This window comes from Rutidosis leptorrhynchoides, chromosome 3 (genome assembly GCF_046630445.1).
Source record: "Rutidosis leptorrhynchoides isolate AG116_Rl617_1_P2 chromosome 3, CSIRO_AGI_Rlap_v1, whole genome shotgun sequence".
NCBI lineage: Eukaryota > Viridiplantae > Streptophyta > Magnoliopsida > Asterales > Asteraceae > Rutidosis > Rutidosis leptorrhynchoides.
In genome coordinates this window covers 302,778,462-302,792,333 of record NC_092335.1, presented here as the reverse complement: position 1 = coordinate 302,792,333, position 13,872 = coordinate 302,778,462, and the positions used below count along the sequence as shown (strand labels likewise).

The following is a 13,872-nucleotide window of genomic DNA, read 5'->3' as shown; positions in this document are numbered from 1 at the left end:
TATCTGATGCAATGTAATTTTGACAATACACTTTTTGCGTATTCGTTGGCCTACTTTTAGATATAGTTGAGTTGCTGTTAAATTTGATGTTTTATGCATTATACCGAGATGTTTAGTCCTAATTAGGTTACACAAGTTTTGACATGCTTTGTTGAAACCATGTGCACTCTACCTTTTTTTTGTTGACAAAAGTGCCGGTATTTTAATTGCTCTTTTCATAAAATTCACTGTTGGCCAGTGTTAAAAAAATATCATACATTAACTTTCACTTTACTGAATATTGTTTGTTCTATTTGTTGTTACTTCCAGTATTATTGATGATGATTGGTTTCTCATATAATGCCTCCTTGTTAACTTCTTAATATGATTACTGTAGGTTTGAGCGAAATAAGTTTATCAAAATGTATATAAAGCAGGTATTTGGTTTAGTTCACTTACTGTGTTTTCTGTTTTTCATTCTGTCGAATATCTTTTTTCTTATTGTCTTGGTTTTAACTTTCTTTTTTCTTATTATATGTATCTTCGTTTTAAAATTTTGCATGTGAGACTATACTGCAGGTCATAATCGAAGGGTTTAAGAGCTATAAAGAGCAAGTCGCTACTGAAGACTTCAGTCCTAAAGTTAACTGTGTTGGTATGATATATGTTCATGTTCTTTGACAGTTTCTCTCAGTTAGTCTTACACACACACAGTTTTGTTGTAACATTTTTTTACTGCTGTAATAATGTAAATAATACAGTTGGTGCTAATGGATCTGGGAAGTCAAATTTTTTTCATGGTATGTGTAGCTAGATATTGTATTTGGTTATTTATTTTCAGACTTGTTTTGTTACATATGTTTAACTAATGGAAATGATTTCATCCAACTCAATTCAATTCTGCAGCAATTCGTTTTGTAATAAGCGACCTCTTTCATAACTTGCGCAATGAAGATAGGCATGCCTTTCTTCACGTATGTTGGTTACGCTTTTCTGGCCTATCTGGTAGCTTATTAACTGCTTGGTTACATTTCAATTACCAATATCATGTGAATATTTCTCAGGAAGGAGCAGGACACCAAGTTCTATCAGCTTTTGTTGAGATTGTATTTGATAATTCAGATAATCGTATTCCGGTAATTTTCATCCTCTATTAATGATCATATAATTTTGTATGCCTGTAGGTTGTTTATTTCTCTATCACATCTTCTTATTTTTATTTATTTATTAAATTTTATATTTTGTATCATTATTACCAACCTTAGTGTAGCAATAATGTTGACCATGATGTTAATATTGTATACACATGCTAAAAAGAAAGCAAATATATGAGAAAGAATCACTGCGAGAGGAGAATGATAAACTAGCTTTCTAGGGATGATAAGTTAGTAACTGACGGGATGAGTAGTTAAAATGTATAATATTTGGTGATTCAAACTCTAATTACAAAATTTGATTTAATTAAATTGAAAGTCTGAAGGGCTACGTGCCTTTTCTTTGATACAATCAACCTTTTACCCATCAATATTCTTAAGTCTGGGTTAGTTGTGCGACGAACAATAACTAAGATTGTAGTCTTTACCAAGACATAAATATAATTCTAAATTCTATGTTGTTGACCAAAAAACAAAACTCAATTAAACACATATGGCAGACAGTTTACGCGTAGCCGTATTCTACATATTAGGAATTTAGGATCTACAACTATCTGGATGGTACTAAAGTGTCACTGTCATGTGTCAAAGCAGATGCTGTATCGACATTATGAACCATAATAGTTCAGATGGTTAGTTGAACAGATTTTCAAAATTCATGATTATCTTTCTAAAAATGTCATACCTTATACAGAATTTATATTTTTTACACACATTTGGTTGTTGCATGCCTGATAACTTGCTGTTTAGTTTGTCATAATATTAAATACTTACCTTGCTATATTATTTATTAATCCTTTTTTTTCCCCTAAGGTATCTGTTCCATTTACTCAACTTGTTCAGTTTCTATTTTATATTTTTGGCTGCTGATTTTTGTTGTACCATCTCAAGGTTGATAAAGAGGAGGTGCGTTTGAGGAGAACTATCGGTACAAAAAAAGATGAATATTTCTTGGATGGAAAGCATATAACGTGAGTACCATCATCATTTTGATAATTTTTATTTCTTTTCACTTACCATGTTGACCATGTTGATCTTGTTGAACTCTCATTGTAGGAAAACTGAAGTTATGAATCTTTTGGAAAGTGCTGGGTTCTCCCGATCCAATCCGTATTACGTTGTGCAACAGGGGAAAGTATGACCTCTCTTTCATCTGATATTGCTCAGTGTGACGTGTTATTAATATCCATGCCTCTTATCATCGTAGATCGCATCATTGACTTTAATGAAAGATTCAGAACGACTTGATCTACTGAAGGAAATTGGTGGTACTCGAGTTTATGAAGAACGTCGCCGTGAAAGCTTGAAAATTATGCAAGAGACTGGTAAGTGGTTCGTTATGTCAGTTGTATTTTGCATTTGTTGATTGCTTTCTTATATCTTTAGCTTTAATGATATATTAGGAAATAAGAGAAATCAGATAATTCAAGTCGTGCAATACTTGGATGAGAGATTACGTGAGCTGGATGAAGAGAAAGCAGAGTTGAAAAAGTATCAACAACTTGACAAACAGAGGAAGTCTCTAGAATACACCATTTATGATAAAGAACTTAATGATGCACGTCGTGAATTGGCTGAAGTAATATAAACTTCTTTTCTTTGTATCAAGGTTTCAAAAATCGCTACTAGGGGAGTACTCCGTCGGGACTTTTTAGGGAGTAATTGCAACTCGGGGAGTACTTGGATGTTGACCAAGTTTGACTTTGACCTTTTTGACGATTTTATACCGATTTTCCAAGTAATCCCAAGTGTTGGCCTAGTTTGATCAGTTTTGACAGAGTTTGACCAAGTTTGACATTGTTTGACCGAGTACTCCTGACTTTCAAAAACCTAGTACTCGCCGAGTAGTTCCGAGTTCTGCAACACTGCTTTCTAGGAGTACTTGAAGTGTTTGTAGAGTTATATATTTGTTATTAAGAATTAAGAAACACTGTATATTTGCATGGTGCCTAATTAATGTGAACATGCCTTACTGAATGAATGCAGGTTGACGAGGAGAGAAATGCCATTTCTGTGAAATTAGTTGACAAGTATAACTCATCGGTGGAGCAAGAGGAAGAAATAAAGAAGTTGGACAAGTTATATAAGGATTTAACAAGAGAAGTACAAGGTCTAACCCGAGAAAAAGAGGCAATTGAAAAGCAGCGTACACAAGCTATTAAAAAACACACAGAAGTTGAACTTGACGTCACAGATCTCGAAGAACGAATCACGGGGAGTAGTAGAGCAAAGGTATTCTCGACTGATACTTATATATTACAAGAATCATGTTTATTTCAAGAAGGCTGATTCAAAATATGTCTTTGATATTCATTGCTGTAGGATGAAGCTGGAAAACAGCTTGAGGTTTTACGAAAAGAAATTCAGAAATCCACAGCAGAGCTGAACAAAATCAGACCGTCGTATAATGATCAAGTTAAAAAGGAAGAGGATATCACCAAAGGGTATATATGTCATTATTTAAGAACACCATTTAATATGTATGTGCAACATTAAAAAAAAAAAACCGATTTTCTGAAAAATGTATATGCTTTTTATTATCAAAATACTTCTTAATCAGTTGAATTTACTAATTACTCTAAATAGTCTCTCAGATGAGTCATCTCTAATTGTTATTCGTGTTCTTATATGTTTTGACTGTGTATATTTTAAACTACTTATATTTGTCATTTATGTGTTTACTGTTTTTTATGATAGTATTATGCTACGAGAAAAGCAGCTCAGTCTACTCTATCAGAAACAAGGTCGTGCAACTCAGTTTCGCTCTAAAGCTGCACGTGATGAATGGCTTCAAAAAGATATTGATAAGTATGAAAAGGTTCTGTTTTCAAATGAAAAGCAGGTAATCATATGTTGCATTTGCATTATTTCGTGATTTTTTTTTTTAAAAGTTTCATTCTTCTGCATTGTTGTACAATAATATATTGTGAGATCTTTAAAAAGAAATGTTCACTTTTTGTTTGTTATAGGAAAATCTATTAAAGGATGAAATCGTTAAATTAGAAAGAGATCTGGCAGCACAAAATGAACATGTTAAAGTGCGTGAATCGGAAATTGCTGCTTTAGAAGCTCGAATATCAGGTTATCGCAAAGGATTTAATCATCACAAGGCAAAGAGAGATGAGCTTCATGATAAGCGGAAGTATACACACTTCTTTAAATTTTTTTCTTAATATATTCATTTTGCAAGATACTGAAGTTTTTTTCTACTTCTATAGATCTTTGTGGGGGGCAGAAAGTGAGCTGACAACTGAAATTGACCGTCTTAAAGCAGAAGTTGTGAAGGCAGAGAAAGCCTTGGATCATGCTACACCTGGGGTCGGTTATGTTAAACTATTATTCTCATATATTAACTCTGTTCTTATATCCCTGTTAAATGTATGTGCGTTTTTGCCTAGAAAGTGTGTCTTTGGTATCTGGAAAGATCTGTGCCTACTATATATCTACATATATTACCAAAAAGGCTTGTCTTCTAATTATGTTACCATGTACTAAAATAAGGCAAATGGCATACATACTTGTACCTAAACACTAGTAGTAACTCCAACTCAGTTGATGCTGGTTTAGTTACGATTATGTTATTACGTTATGTCTGTCTTAAGTTTCCATCGTCACGTGTTGTCAAAACCCTTAAAGTAGATGCTGTTGTTAGCGTATATTTATTTTATGTTTAACAGGATATTAGGAGGGGAATCAGCTGTGTTCGTAGAATCTGCAGGGAGTATAATATTTCAGGAGTGTATGGTTCAATTATCGAGTTGCTTGAGTGTGATGAAAATTTATTTACTGCAGTTGAAGTCACTGCTGGAAATAGGTTTGTGCTTATCTCTTTTTTACAATCCACATTTGGTTTTGTTTGTTTTGCAGTAAAACCTGATTTTTGATTCTTATGCAGTTTATTCCATGTGGTGGTTGAAAATGATGAAATTTCAACCCAAGTAATTCGACACCTTAATGCAGAAAAAGGTGGAAGAGTTACATTTATACCACTTAATAGGGTTAAGGCACCAAATGTCAGTTATCCAAAAAGTTCTGACGTGATTCCTCTTCTTAAGAAACTAAAATTTTCTTCTAATTATAATCAAGCATTTGGTCAGGTCAGTAATCACCCATTAATCTATTTCTATTTCTATTTCTGACGCTTTGTTGATAAAATCGGAATATATCAACATCTGCTTGTAAGATCATATTAGAAGTTGTTATTGTTTGCTGAAAGTTGATGTCAATATCATGCTCATGTATGTAGCCATATATATATAAACAATTACTAGAGGTCAACCTCATATGTACTATATATATATATATAAACATCATCTGTCTAGCTTCTTGCCTGTTTAGTTGGACTCGATCTAATTCTTTGGTCCCACATGTTTTATATTGTTCCATTTAGTTGTGTACTTGTTGAGAACCTGCTTTCAAGTATCTGACAAATAAAATTTGTTTCGTAGATCAGTAGATCTTAGAAGTAGTTTAAAGATTTGTGTGTAGCATTTTAGTTATTAGGTTTTGTGTTTATATCAACAATAAACAATTAGTATTACAAAGCATAAAATATTGGGTAGTAATACCATTAATCCATATCCATATATTTGAATGATGAAGAAACATTTAAACTCCTCATTGACCATGGTTTCCTATGTTTTTTATTACATGATAGCTTGTTTTATACACGCTTAGATAGTTATTTAAATATTGATTTATATTTATAATTAAAAATTATAAATATAAATTTCTTGACGGAGGAAGTTTCTGTTTGGGTGTGTGATAACTGTTAAGTTGGAGTGTGAGATATATCTGTTCAACCTTCATATTATCCCTTCAGATTTATGATAATATTATTACACTGTTATTGTTATTATTTCATATATTATCATAGATCTGAAGGCACCAGTTCCAAAATAGAAGTTGATGTTAAATGTGTCTTGATTTGTAACCGAGCATGACTCATAACATGCATTTACCGTGCAGATATCTACATTTGTTGATAAGAACCTGTCCATACGCCTTGAACACCTTTAATCTTCATTTACACAAATATTCACATTTTTATTTTTCTCAGGTATTTGCCAGAACTGTGATCTGCCGAGATTTGGATGTTGCTACTCGTGTTGCTCGTACTGATGGTTTGGACTGCATTACCGTCGAAGGTTTCTTTGCATTTTCAGTTTTTTGTATCCTCTTTTCTGTTACTTATGCCCATACCTTTGTTTTGGTTAACTTTTATTTATTTATTTATCATGTTTGTAGGTGACCAAGTAAGCAAAAAAGGTGGTATGACAGGTGGATTTTATGATAAAAGGCGTTCAAAGCTGAAGTTTATGAACATCATTCGACAAAATGCTATCTCAATCACTGCAAAGGAAAACGAACTCCAGAATGTCAGATCTGAACTTCAAAATATCCTTTAGTACCAATATATTTTCTAGTTATACTTGGTTTTATCACATTTTACGTCTTATATATATCTTGTTATGGTTTTCTACATATTTCATACAGTTCCCCAAATTTTTACTCCTTTTTCTAATTTCATCAATTTCTTACTTCTCTTTCAAAGCATACACACTTAGTATGTTATAACTTGAAGCATTATCTAATATCAGTTTGGGCTTTGCCATTTTTATTTAGTGAAAGGTTGTTTTGCTTACTTTGATAGTCAAGTAATTAATTTCTGGAGTTATGATATGGGTTTGGACTTGACTTTTCACACTTATAGACATGAAAATCAATGAGATCGTTAATGAGCAGCAGAAAGATGATGCTGAGCTGGCTCATGAGAGATCAGAACTGGAACAGCTTAAGCAAGATGTTGCTAATGCTAACAAGCACATACAGAATATCTCCAAAGCTCTTGAGAAAAAGGTTGCGATTCTTTCTGTTGACAGCTAGTTAAGTTATACTATCAGTTTATAGTTTTAACCCTTTGTACGAGTTGATTATCTATTTATTTATTTATTTATTTATTTTGCAGGGGAAGTTGCTTACGAGTGTACAGACACAAATAGAGCAGGTGAAAGCTAATATTGCTATGAAAAGGGATGAGATGGGAACAGACCTTGTTGATCATTTAACCCCAGAGGAAAGGGAGCTTCTGTCAAGATTGAATCCTGAAATAGCTGAACTAAAAGAAAATCTCATAGCTTGCAGGGCAAAGCGAGTAGAGGTATGCTTATTAATGCTACTGGTGTTGCTTGAAAAATAATTTTTGTGTTGAGGTACCATAATGAGTGGGTCAGGTGTGTTTGGTAATGGGTCAAACTGGGTAGTTTTCTACCAGTGAGAAAGTAAGAGTGTGTGTGTGTGTGTGTTGGGCCCCATCACATTTTCGTTCTTCCATTTCCATTTTTGTAAGTTATTTATGTATGCATAAATGTGATCAAAAAAATAATTTTATTAAAATGATAATCAATTCTTTGAATAATATGAATGGATATTGGATATGCATGAAAAATAAACTTGGGGAGATTTTCATCCCGTTTGTTTTGATTCACACTTGATAATTTTCTTTTTCTCTAAGTGATTTGATTACCTTTGGTGATAAATAAACAACCAAAATCAACCTATTCGTTAATATTATGGTTGAATTTTGCATCTTCTACCTTTTAGTATAACTTATCTTATTATTATTTTGTAATTGGTAGCTTGAAACAAGTATATCGGAGCTTGAGACGAATCTATCAACAAATCTTGTTAGAAGGAAACATGAACTGGAAGCAGTCAAACAGTCTCCGGAAACTGAGTCGTTAAAAACCGAGGCAGAGGCAAAGAGACAGGAACTGCAAGATGCAAAAATACATGTCGAAGAAGTGAAAAAACAGCTAAAAAGTCAGAATATCTAGATTCCCTGCATCTAGTTTCTGATATCGCTGACCAATTTTTTTTAACTAACCTTCACAATTTTTTTCCTTTCACCAGGAGTGTTAGAAAACATAGAAGATCGAAACAAGGAACTCAGGAAAATCAACAAAAAGAAGAACGATTTGAAGGTAGTTAAAGAGGAATTGCAGTTACATATGACTGTGTAACTGTCACTGGTAATACACTAACAAACATTTCCTACAAGTGAGTGCAGGCTAGCTTGGATGAGTATGAAAAGGAGCGCCAAGATGAGGATAAAAAAGCAGAAAAACTTATTAGCAGAAAAAATAATTTACTTGCAAAGCAAGAAGAGTACTCCAAGAAAATCAGAGAATTGGGTCCATTATCCTCAGATGCGTTTGAAATGTAATCTTATTAGTCTTTTGACCATTGTCTGTATTCTTGAGATGTCGTATACTTGTCTTGTTATTAACATAGTCAGTCAAAATGCAGGCATAAGCGGAAGGGCATAAAGGAATTATCTAGAATGTTGCACAAGTGCAATGAGGAACTAAAGAAGTTTAGTCATGTAAACAAGAAAGCACTTGATCAGTATGCAAATTTTACAGATCAAAGACAAGAACTCCAGGATCGACAACAGGAACTTGATGCTGGTGATGAGGTATATATGTAATCAATGTTATGCATCTTCTTTCTCACTTAAATAGTGCATTTCAGTTAACATTTGGGTTAAATTTCATCTCAACCAAGTCAACTGGGTCAAAGAATGTGATATAAGCTAAGGTAATAATGTGGATTTGACTCGTTTTCTGCACCAGAAAATCAAAGAACTTGTATCGGTACTGGATCAACGTAAGGATGAATCTATAGAGCGTACTTTCAAAGGTGTGGCTAAACATTTTAGGGAAGTATTTTCTGAACTTGTCCAAGGTGGTCATGGGTTTTTGATTATGATGAAGAAGAAGGTTAGTTTTTTGTCAGTTTCATTTATTATGCATAATAAACTAACTATATTCGTGGCACCTGTAAGTTGCAACCTAATGTTATTGACTTTTAACAAAGCAGGATGGTGATCCAACTGATAATGATTATGATGAGGATGGGCCCCGGGTTGATACAGAGGGCCGTGTTGAAAAATACATTGGTGTTAAAGTGAAGGTATATATATCCTTTCCAACCTCGTCTATTTTCTTTTTTGAAGTTATATGTTGTTGATTTTATGTTTGGGATGCATGTTAGGTTTCGTTCACTGGACAAGGGGAAACACAGTCGATGAAGCAATTGTCTGGGGGTCAGAAGACTGTGGTTGCATTGGCTTTGATATTTGCCATACAACGATGTGACCCTGCTCCGTTTTACCTTTTCGATGAGATTGACGCTGCACTTGACCCTCAGTACCGAACAGCAGTTGGAAGTATCCTACTGTCTCTTTACTTTTAACACATTTTAATATTGTTTATAGAGTTGGCAAATTCTTGGGTGGGGTTGGTTATGGAACAGTTACTGGCATTTTTGTAAACGGCAGCTGTCTCTGCCGACTTTTCGGCCCACTAGTCGGTTTGGTGACTAGCTCAACCCGTTTCGCCTGTTAAACGTCTAATTAGTCGGTCAACGCTAAAAAGTCAGTCAAAGTTGGTCTGACTCTGTCTGAGTCTGTCAAAGTCAAGTTTGGTCAAAGTTTTAATTCTTTATTATTCAGATCTTTTGCCTAACATTTAGTCCCGACTCGTCTCCGTCTTGCAACTTTTCCAATATTGGTTACTGGTAAAGGTCAGATGATAGGTCTTTTAAGATAGTTTTCAAATGTTTTTTTATTTTCCTTTTATATATATATATAGGGGCAGGATCAATGGGGAAGTAACCAATCGGGGGGAAGCAATTTTTTTTTTTTTTTCGTTTTTTTTTTTATTTTTTTTTTCCGGCATCAAGATCACACGAAAATATGAACATTTAGAAGAGACACTTCGTGATGAATGTTACTATTTAGGCGGGAAAAAGATCGACAAAAATAACATTCAAGATAATATTGTTCGTGAAGAATATGAACGTTTTTTTTTCTTCGTGTTTTGTGAAGTAAAATTTAGCCCGATTTAGAGTTTAGGGTTTAGGGTTTATTCCATAAACCCAAAACACCAAACCCTAAACCCTAAACTCTAAACCGTTCGTGTTAAAAACTCAATCTAAATCCTAAATCTAAACCCTAAATCTAAAGCCTAAACCCTAAATTTCTAAACTCTAATATCTAAACCCTAATATCTAAACCCCAATAGCTAAAACCTCAAAATACACTCGAAAAACACGATAATTGTTATATATTACTTCTTCGAGCGTTTTCCCGCCAAAATAAAAACATTTATCACAAAGTGTCTCTACTAAATGTTCATATTTTCATCTCATCTATAATGTTCGTGAACAAAGTTTTTTCAAAAAACGAAGGAAAAAAAAAAGTTTTTGCTTCCCCCGAATGGTTACTTCCCTCTTGATCCTACCACTATATATATATATATATATATATATATATATATATATATATATATATATATATATATATATATATATATATATATATATATATATTCTAGTCTGTTAAATATGATTAAAACCTGTTATTTTAAATCATTTTAATTTTGAACTAAATGAATTGGGAATTTTTTGATATTCTAATTTTTTGAACAGAATTAATTGGAAAATTTTATGCAACTAAAGTACTCTATATACGACTTTCTACCTTTTTCCTTTTAGCCTTACAATATTTATTACTTGTTTGATGTTCAATCCATGTATAATTAGCATCTCCAAATTGCAATATAATTGGTTTTCTTAAAGACTTGGTTATATTTTTATACTCTATGACACTGTTTATGTATATAGCTAATCAAGCAGAGTATCATCTTCAACTTGCATTCTGTATCTTAGCTATCTTGTCATATACTCGTAATTGGTATTCTTAACAACTTGTTTTCTAGATATGGTTCGTCGTTTGGCAGATTCAGCAAGTACACAGTTCATTACAACAACATTTAGACCCGAACTTGTGAAAGTTGCTGACAAGATATACGGTGTCACCCACAAAAATCGAGTCAGTCATGTTAATGTTGTCACCATGGATGAAGCTTTGGATTTCATTGAGCATGACCAATCTCACAACGCTGAATGACGCGTGAATGGTATTCAAACTCATTTTGTTTGTTTTACATGATGCATTATTTATGTGTTGCATGCCTATAATTAAGTTTAGTTACGGTATATAAATAACTGAGGTGAAATAATCGGAGGGTTGTTAACTGTCAAAACTGTTCATTTTGAAAGGGCTTGGTTAGGGTTCCAACATTTTTTTCCCAAATTTCTAGCTAGACTATATCAAATTTACTTACTGGATTATGAATATCTGTATAATAATAACATACTGTAATAACTTAAACTTTTAAACTGAAATATATGAGGTTATATGGATTAATTATGAATGTGCACTTCTAGCAACTTTTAACTACTTGACTAGCTTCCTCGTTTGCTAGTGTTTCCTTCTTATATTTGTGACCCAACCCTTTTTAGGTAACTCTACAATTTGATGTACAAAATTTGCGTGCCTGTAAGTATGCTAATTGCAGAATTAGAAACAAATGCCATAATAGAAAATTGGCTCGAGTGTTAAGCAATGAGAAGAATGGAAACACAAACGTTTATGTCGTGAAGGTTTAGAATATTATAGACACATGAAGTGTAAGTAGAAAAAGGAAAAAAAAAAGTAGAAAATGATATATATGTATCGCTTATCTAATAAATGCACCTTGGATTTTTTTTTTTTTTTTTTTTTTTTTTTTTTTTGGGTTAGACCTGGTTGGTATTCATATATTGCATTTTACGTAGAAGATAGGTCCTTACAAAAACAGGTGGGTCCATGAGTCACATTGTTGCTTCCAGTTAAGTTAATCTATCTATTTTGGTGCAGAGCAGTCACGCAACATTGACTGGACGTTTGAGTTTATCGAAGACACTTCCTTACCTTGTACCTGTAGTATGTGCATTATACTTTAGGTTTGTAAGCTTTATTTAGCGTTGTGGCGACTGCACAACTTACTGAGTAGATTCACCTTTTTATCTTGAAAAATATGAATTTATCAAAATGATTATTATGTAGTCAGTTAATGGTTGAACTTAATTGTTAGTTTTATGGTATCATGATATGTGACAAGTTATTTGGTATCATGTGTTTTGATGAAGTCATGAAGAGGCTGCGTTTCGCACGGCAGTCACTTATCAAAGTATCATCATCTTCATTATAATTATAAATTATAAATTATAATTATAATAGAAATAGAAACTAGGCCACTATAGTTTGTTATAGAAAAACAAAATTAATGTAAAGGTAAAATTTTGAGGTGTATTAGTTACGTAGTGTTTGATAAGATGCGTTTAAGAAAATAAATTTATAATGTTTAAGATTTAGTACTGTAATTTTAAGTTAGACTTTGACAACTATAACGAGTCTTAATACGAATATAAACAACTTACAAATGTTGTCGGATTCTAAAGAGGGACGGCCTCAGGTACAAAAAGGCCCACAAATGTAATAAATTTTTCGTTGGATATTTTTAAGGACGGTTTTATTCTCAAATTGTTGTAATGAGAGTCAAAAAGTGTATTTGAACAATTCTTGCTAGGATTTCTAACATATAATACGCGCATGTCAGTAGTAAAACTTGGAACATTTTCGCAGTGGAAGCATGACCATCAATAAACACACAAATGTGAACGAAACCGTTAACTAATAAGAGAATCACAAAAAATTATAAAAATCACATTATAAAATCATCAACGTACCAGGTGTACTATATATTAAAACCGCCATAACTTAGTTAAACATTCGGCATTGGGTCTTGTTGATTTTGGTTTTTTTTTTTTTAGTACTTCGTTAAAAGCTTTAATTCATTATTTAATACTTTATAGATTACATAGTTCACAATTAAACTAAATAACAAAGTACCATAGTTAGGGTCTATTTACCTTTCACTTAATGATATGTTTTGTATAGTTCTTAATTCAGTATGTAAAAATGTTTTTTTTTTTTCACTTAATCTGAAAATTGGTTTGTTTCTAGGAGACATATAATCAAACACATCTTCCCAAACAGAGGTAAATGGAAACAGAACTTAATACAGAAAAAAGTAAACAATACTTTAGTTCGGATTAATATTAAAAAATTATAGCAAACACACTTTCCATAATCTGAATATACAGCTGTTTACTTATCTGCTTATTTACTTTCTGCTTTTAGATAATGAATCAAAACTCCAAATCACTCTTTTTTAACCGCTAAGATAGAAATCCGATCGTGAGGAGACACTTACTTCCTACTGTGCTATCTCTTTAAACGAACGACCATATGTAATACTACCGCTGCTACCCCTACTAGGAATATGAGTGATAGTTATGACTAGTCCCCAGCCTTATAAATATTAAATTTCTTCTTGATATTCATACCCTGGATTGCCCTTACGTTTAACGACACGTAAAAACTTGACTGGGCGACGAATATCAATATGTAAGAAGAAAAACTCCATATGTACTGGTCGTAGTAGAAAAATCTCGATCATACCAGATTCTTGCGAATTCGGTTTGCGGTGATCGAGAATTCTCGATCACGACAATGGTGTGGACGAGTCGTAGCAGATGTCATCGCACGTCGCAAATAGAAAGTTTTCGATTTACGATCATGATCAGAATACTCGGCTCAACTTGTTCACGACGAGGTCGTTACTAAGAATTCTCCATCATCACAAATCACAAGTCGCTAGTTTGCAATCTACAGTGACCGACACTTTTCGATCATGTCCTCTCAAATTCCCGGTCACAATTTGTAAACTCTTTTAGGATAAAAATGCAATTTTTGAGGCAGAGGACAAATGTTTATACATGCTTTAGA

The 13,872-nt window shown here is 33.0% G+C and overlaps 1 protein-coding gene across 2 annotated transcripts; it reads left to right on the top strand.

The window, feature by feature from the left end:
- The first annotated feature begins 382 nt into the window (after window positions 1-382).
- Window positions 383-12,128, top strand: LOC139897423 (structural maintenance of chromosomes protein 3-like). Of its 2 annotated transcripts, none has more exons than XM_071880118.1 (29): window positions 383-416; window positions 559-634; window positions 741-779; window positions 886-953; window positions 1,044-1,115; window positions 2,025-2,104; window positions 2,190-2,268; window positions 2,341-2,458; window positions 2,537-2,712; window positions 3,120-3,365; window positions 3,456-3,577; window positions 3,831-3,975; window positions 4,103-4,275; window positions 4,352-4,451; window positions 4,811-4,947; window positions 5,029-5,230; window positions 6,193-6,280; window positions 6,381-6,530; window positions 6,841-6,992; window positions 7,102-7,293; window positions 7,772-7,955; window positions 8,046-8,116; window positions 8,203-8,354; window positions 8,442-8,610; window positions 8,768-8,914; window positions 9,015-9,107; window positions 9,189-9,363; window positions 10,916-11,116; window positions 11,904-12,128. In XM_071880118.1, the coding sequence occupies exons 1-28, from the start codon at window positions 402-404 to the stop codon at window positions 11,104-11,106; spliced, it is 3,612 nt and encodes a 1,203-aa protein (XP_071736219.1). In that variant the 5' UTR covers window positions 383-401; the 3' UTR covers window positions 11,107-11,116; window positions 11,904-12,128. The 2 variants fall into 2 exon arrangements, with proteins under 2 accessions (XP_071736219.1, XP_071736218.1); XM_071880117.1 differs by having other exon boundaries at window positions 11,899-12,128.
- The last annotated feature ends 1,744 nt before the right edge of the window (window positions 12,129-13,872 follow it).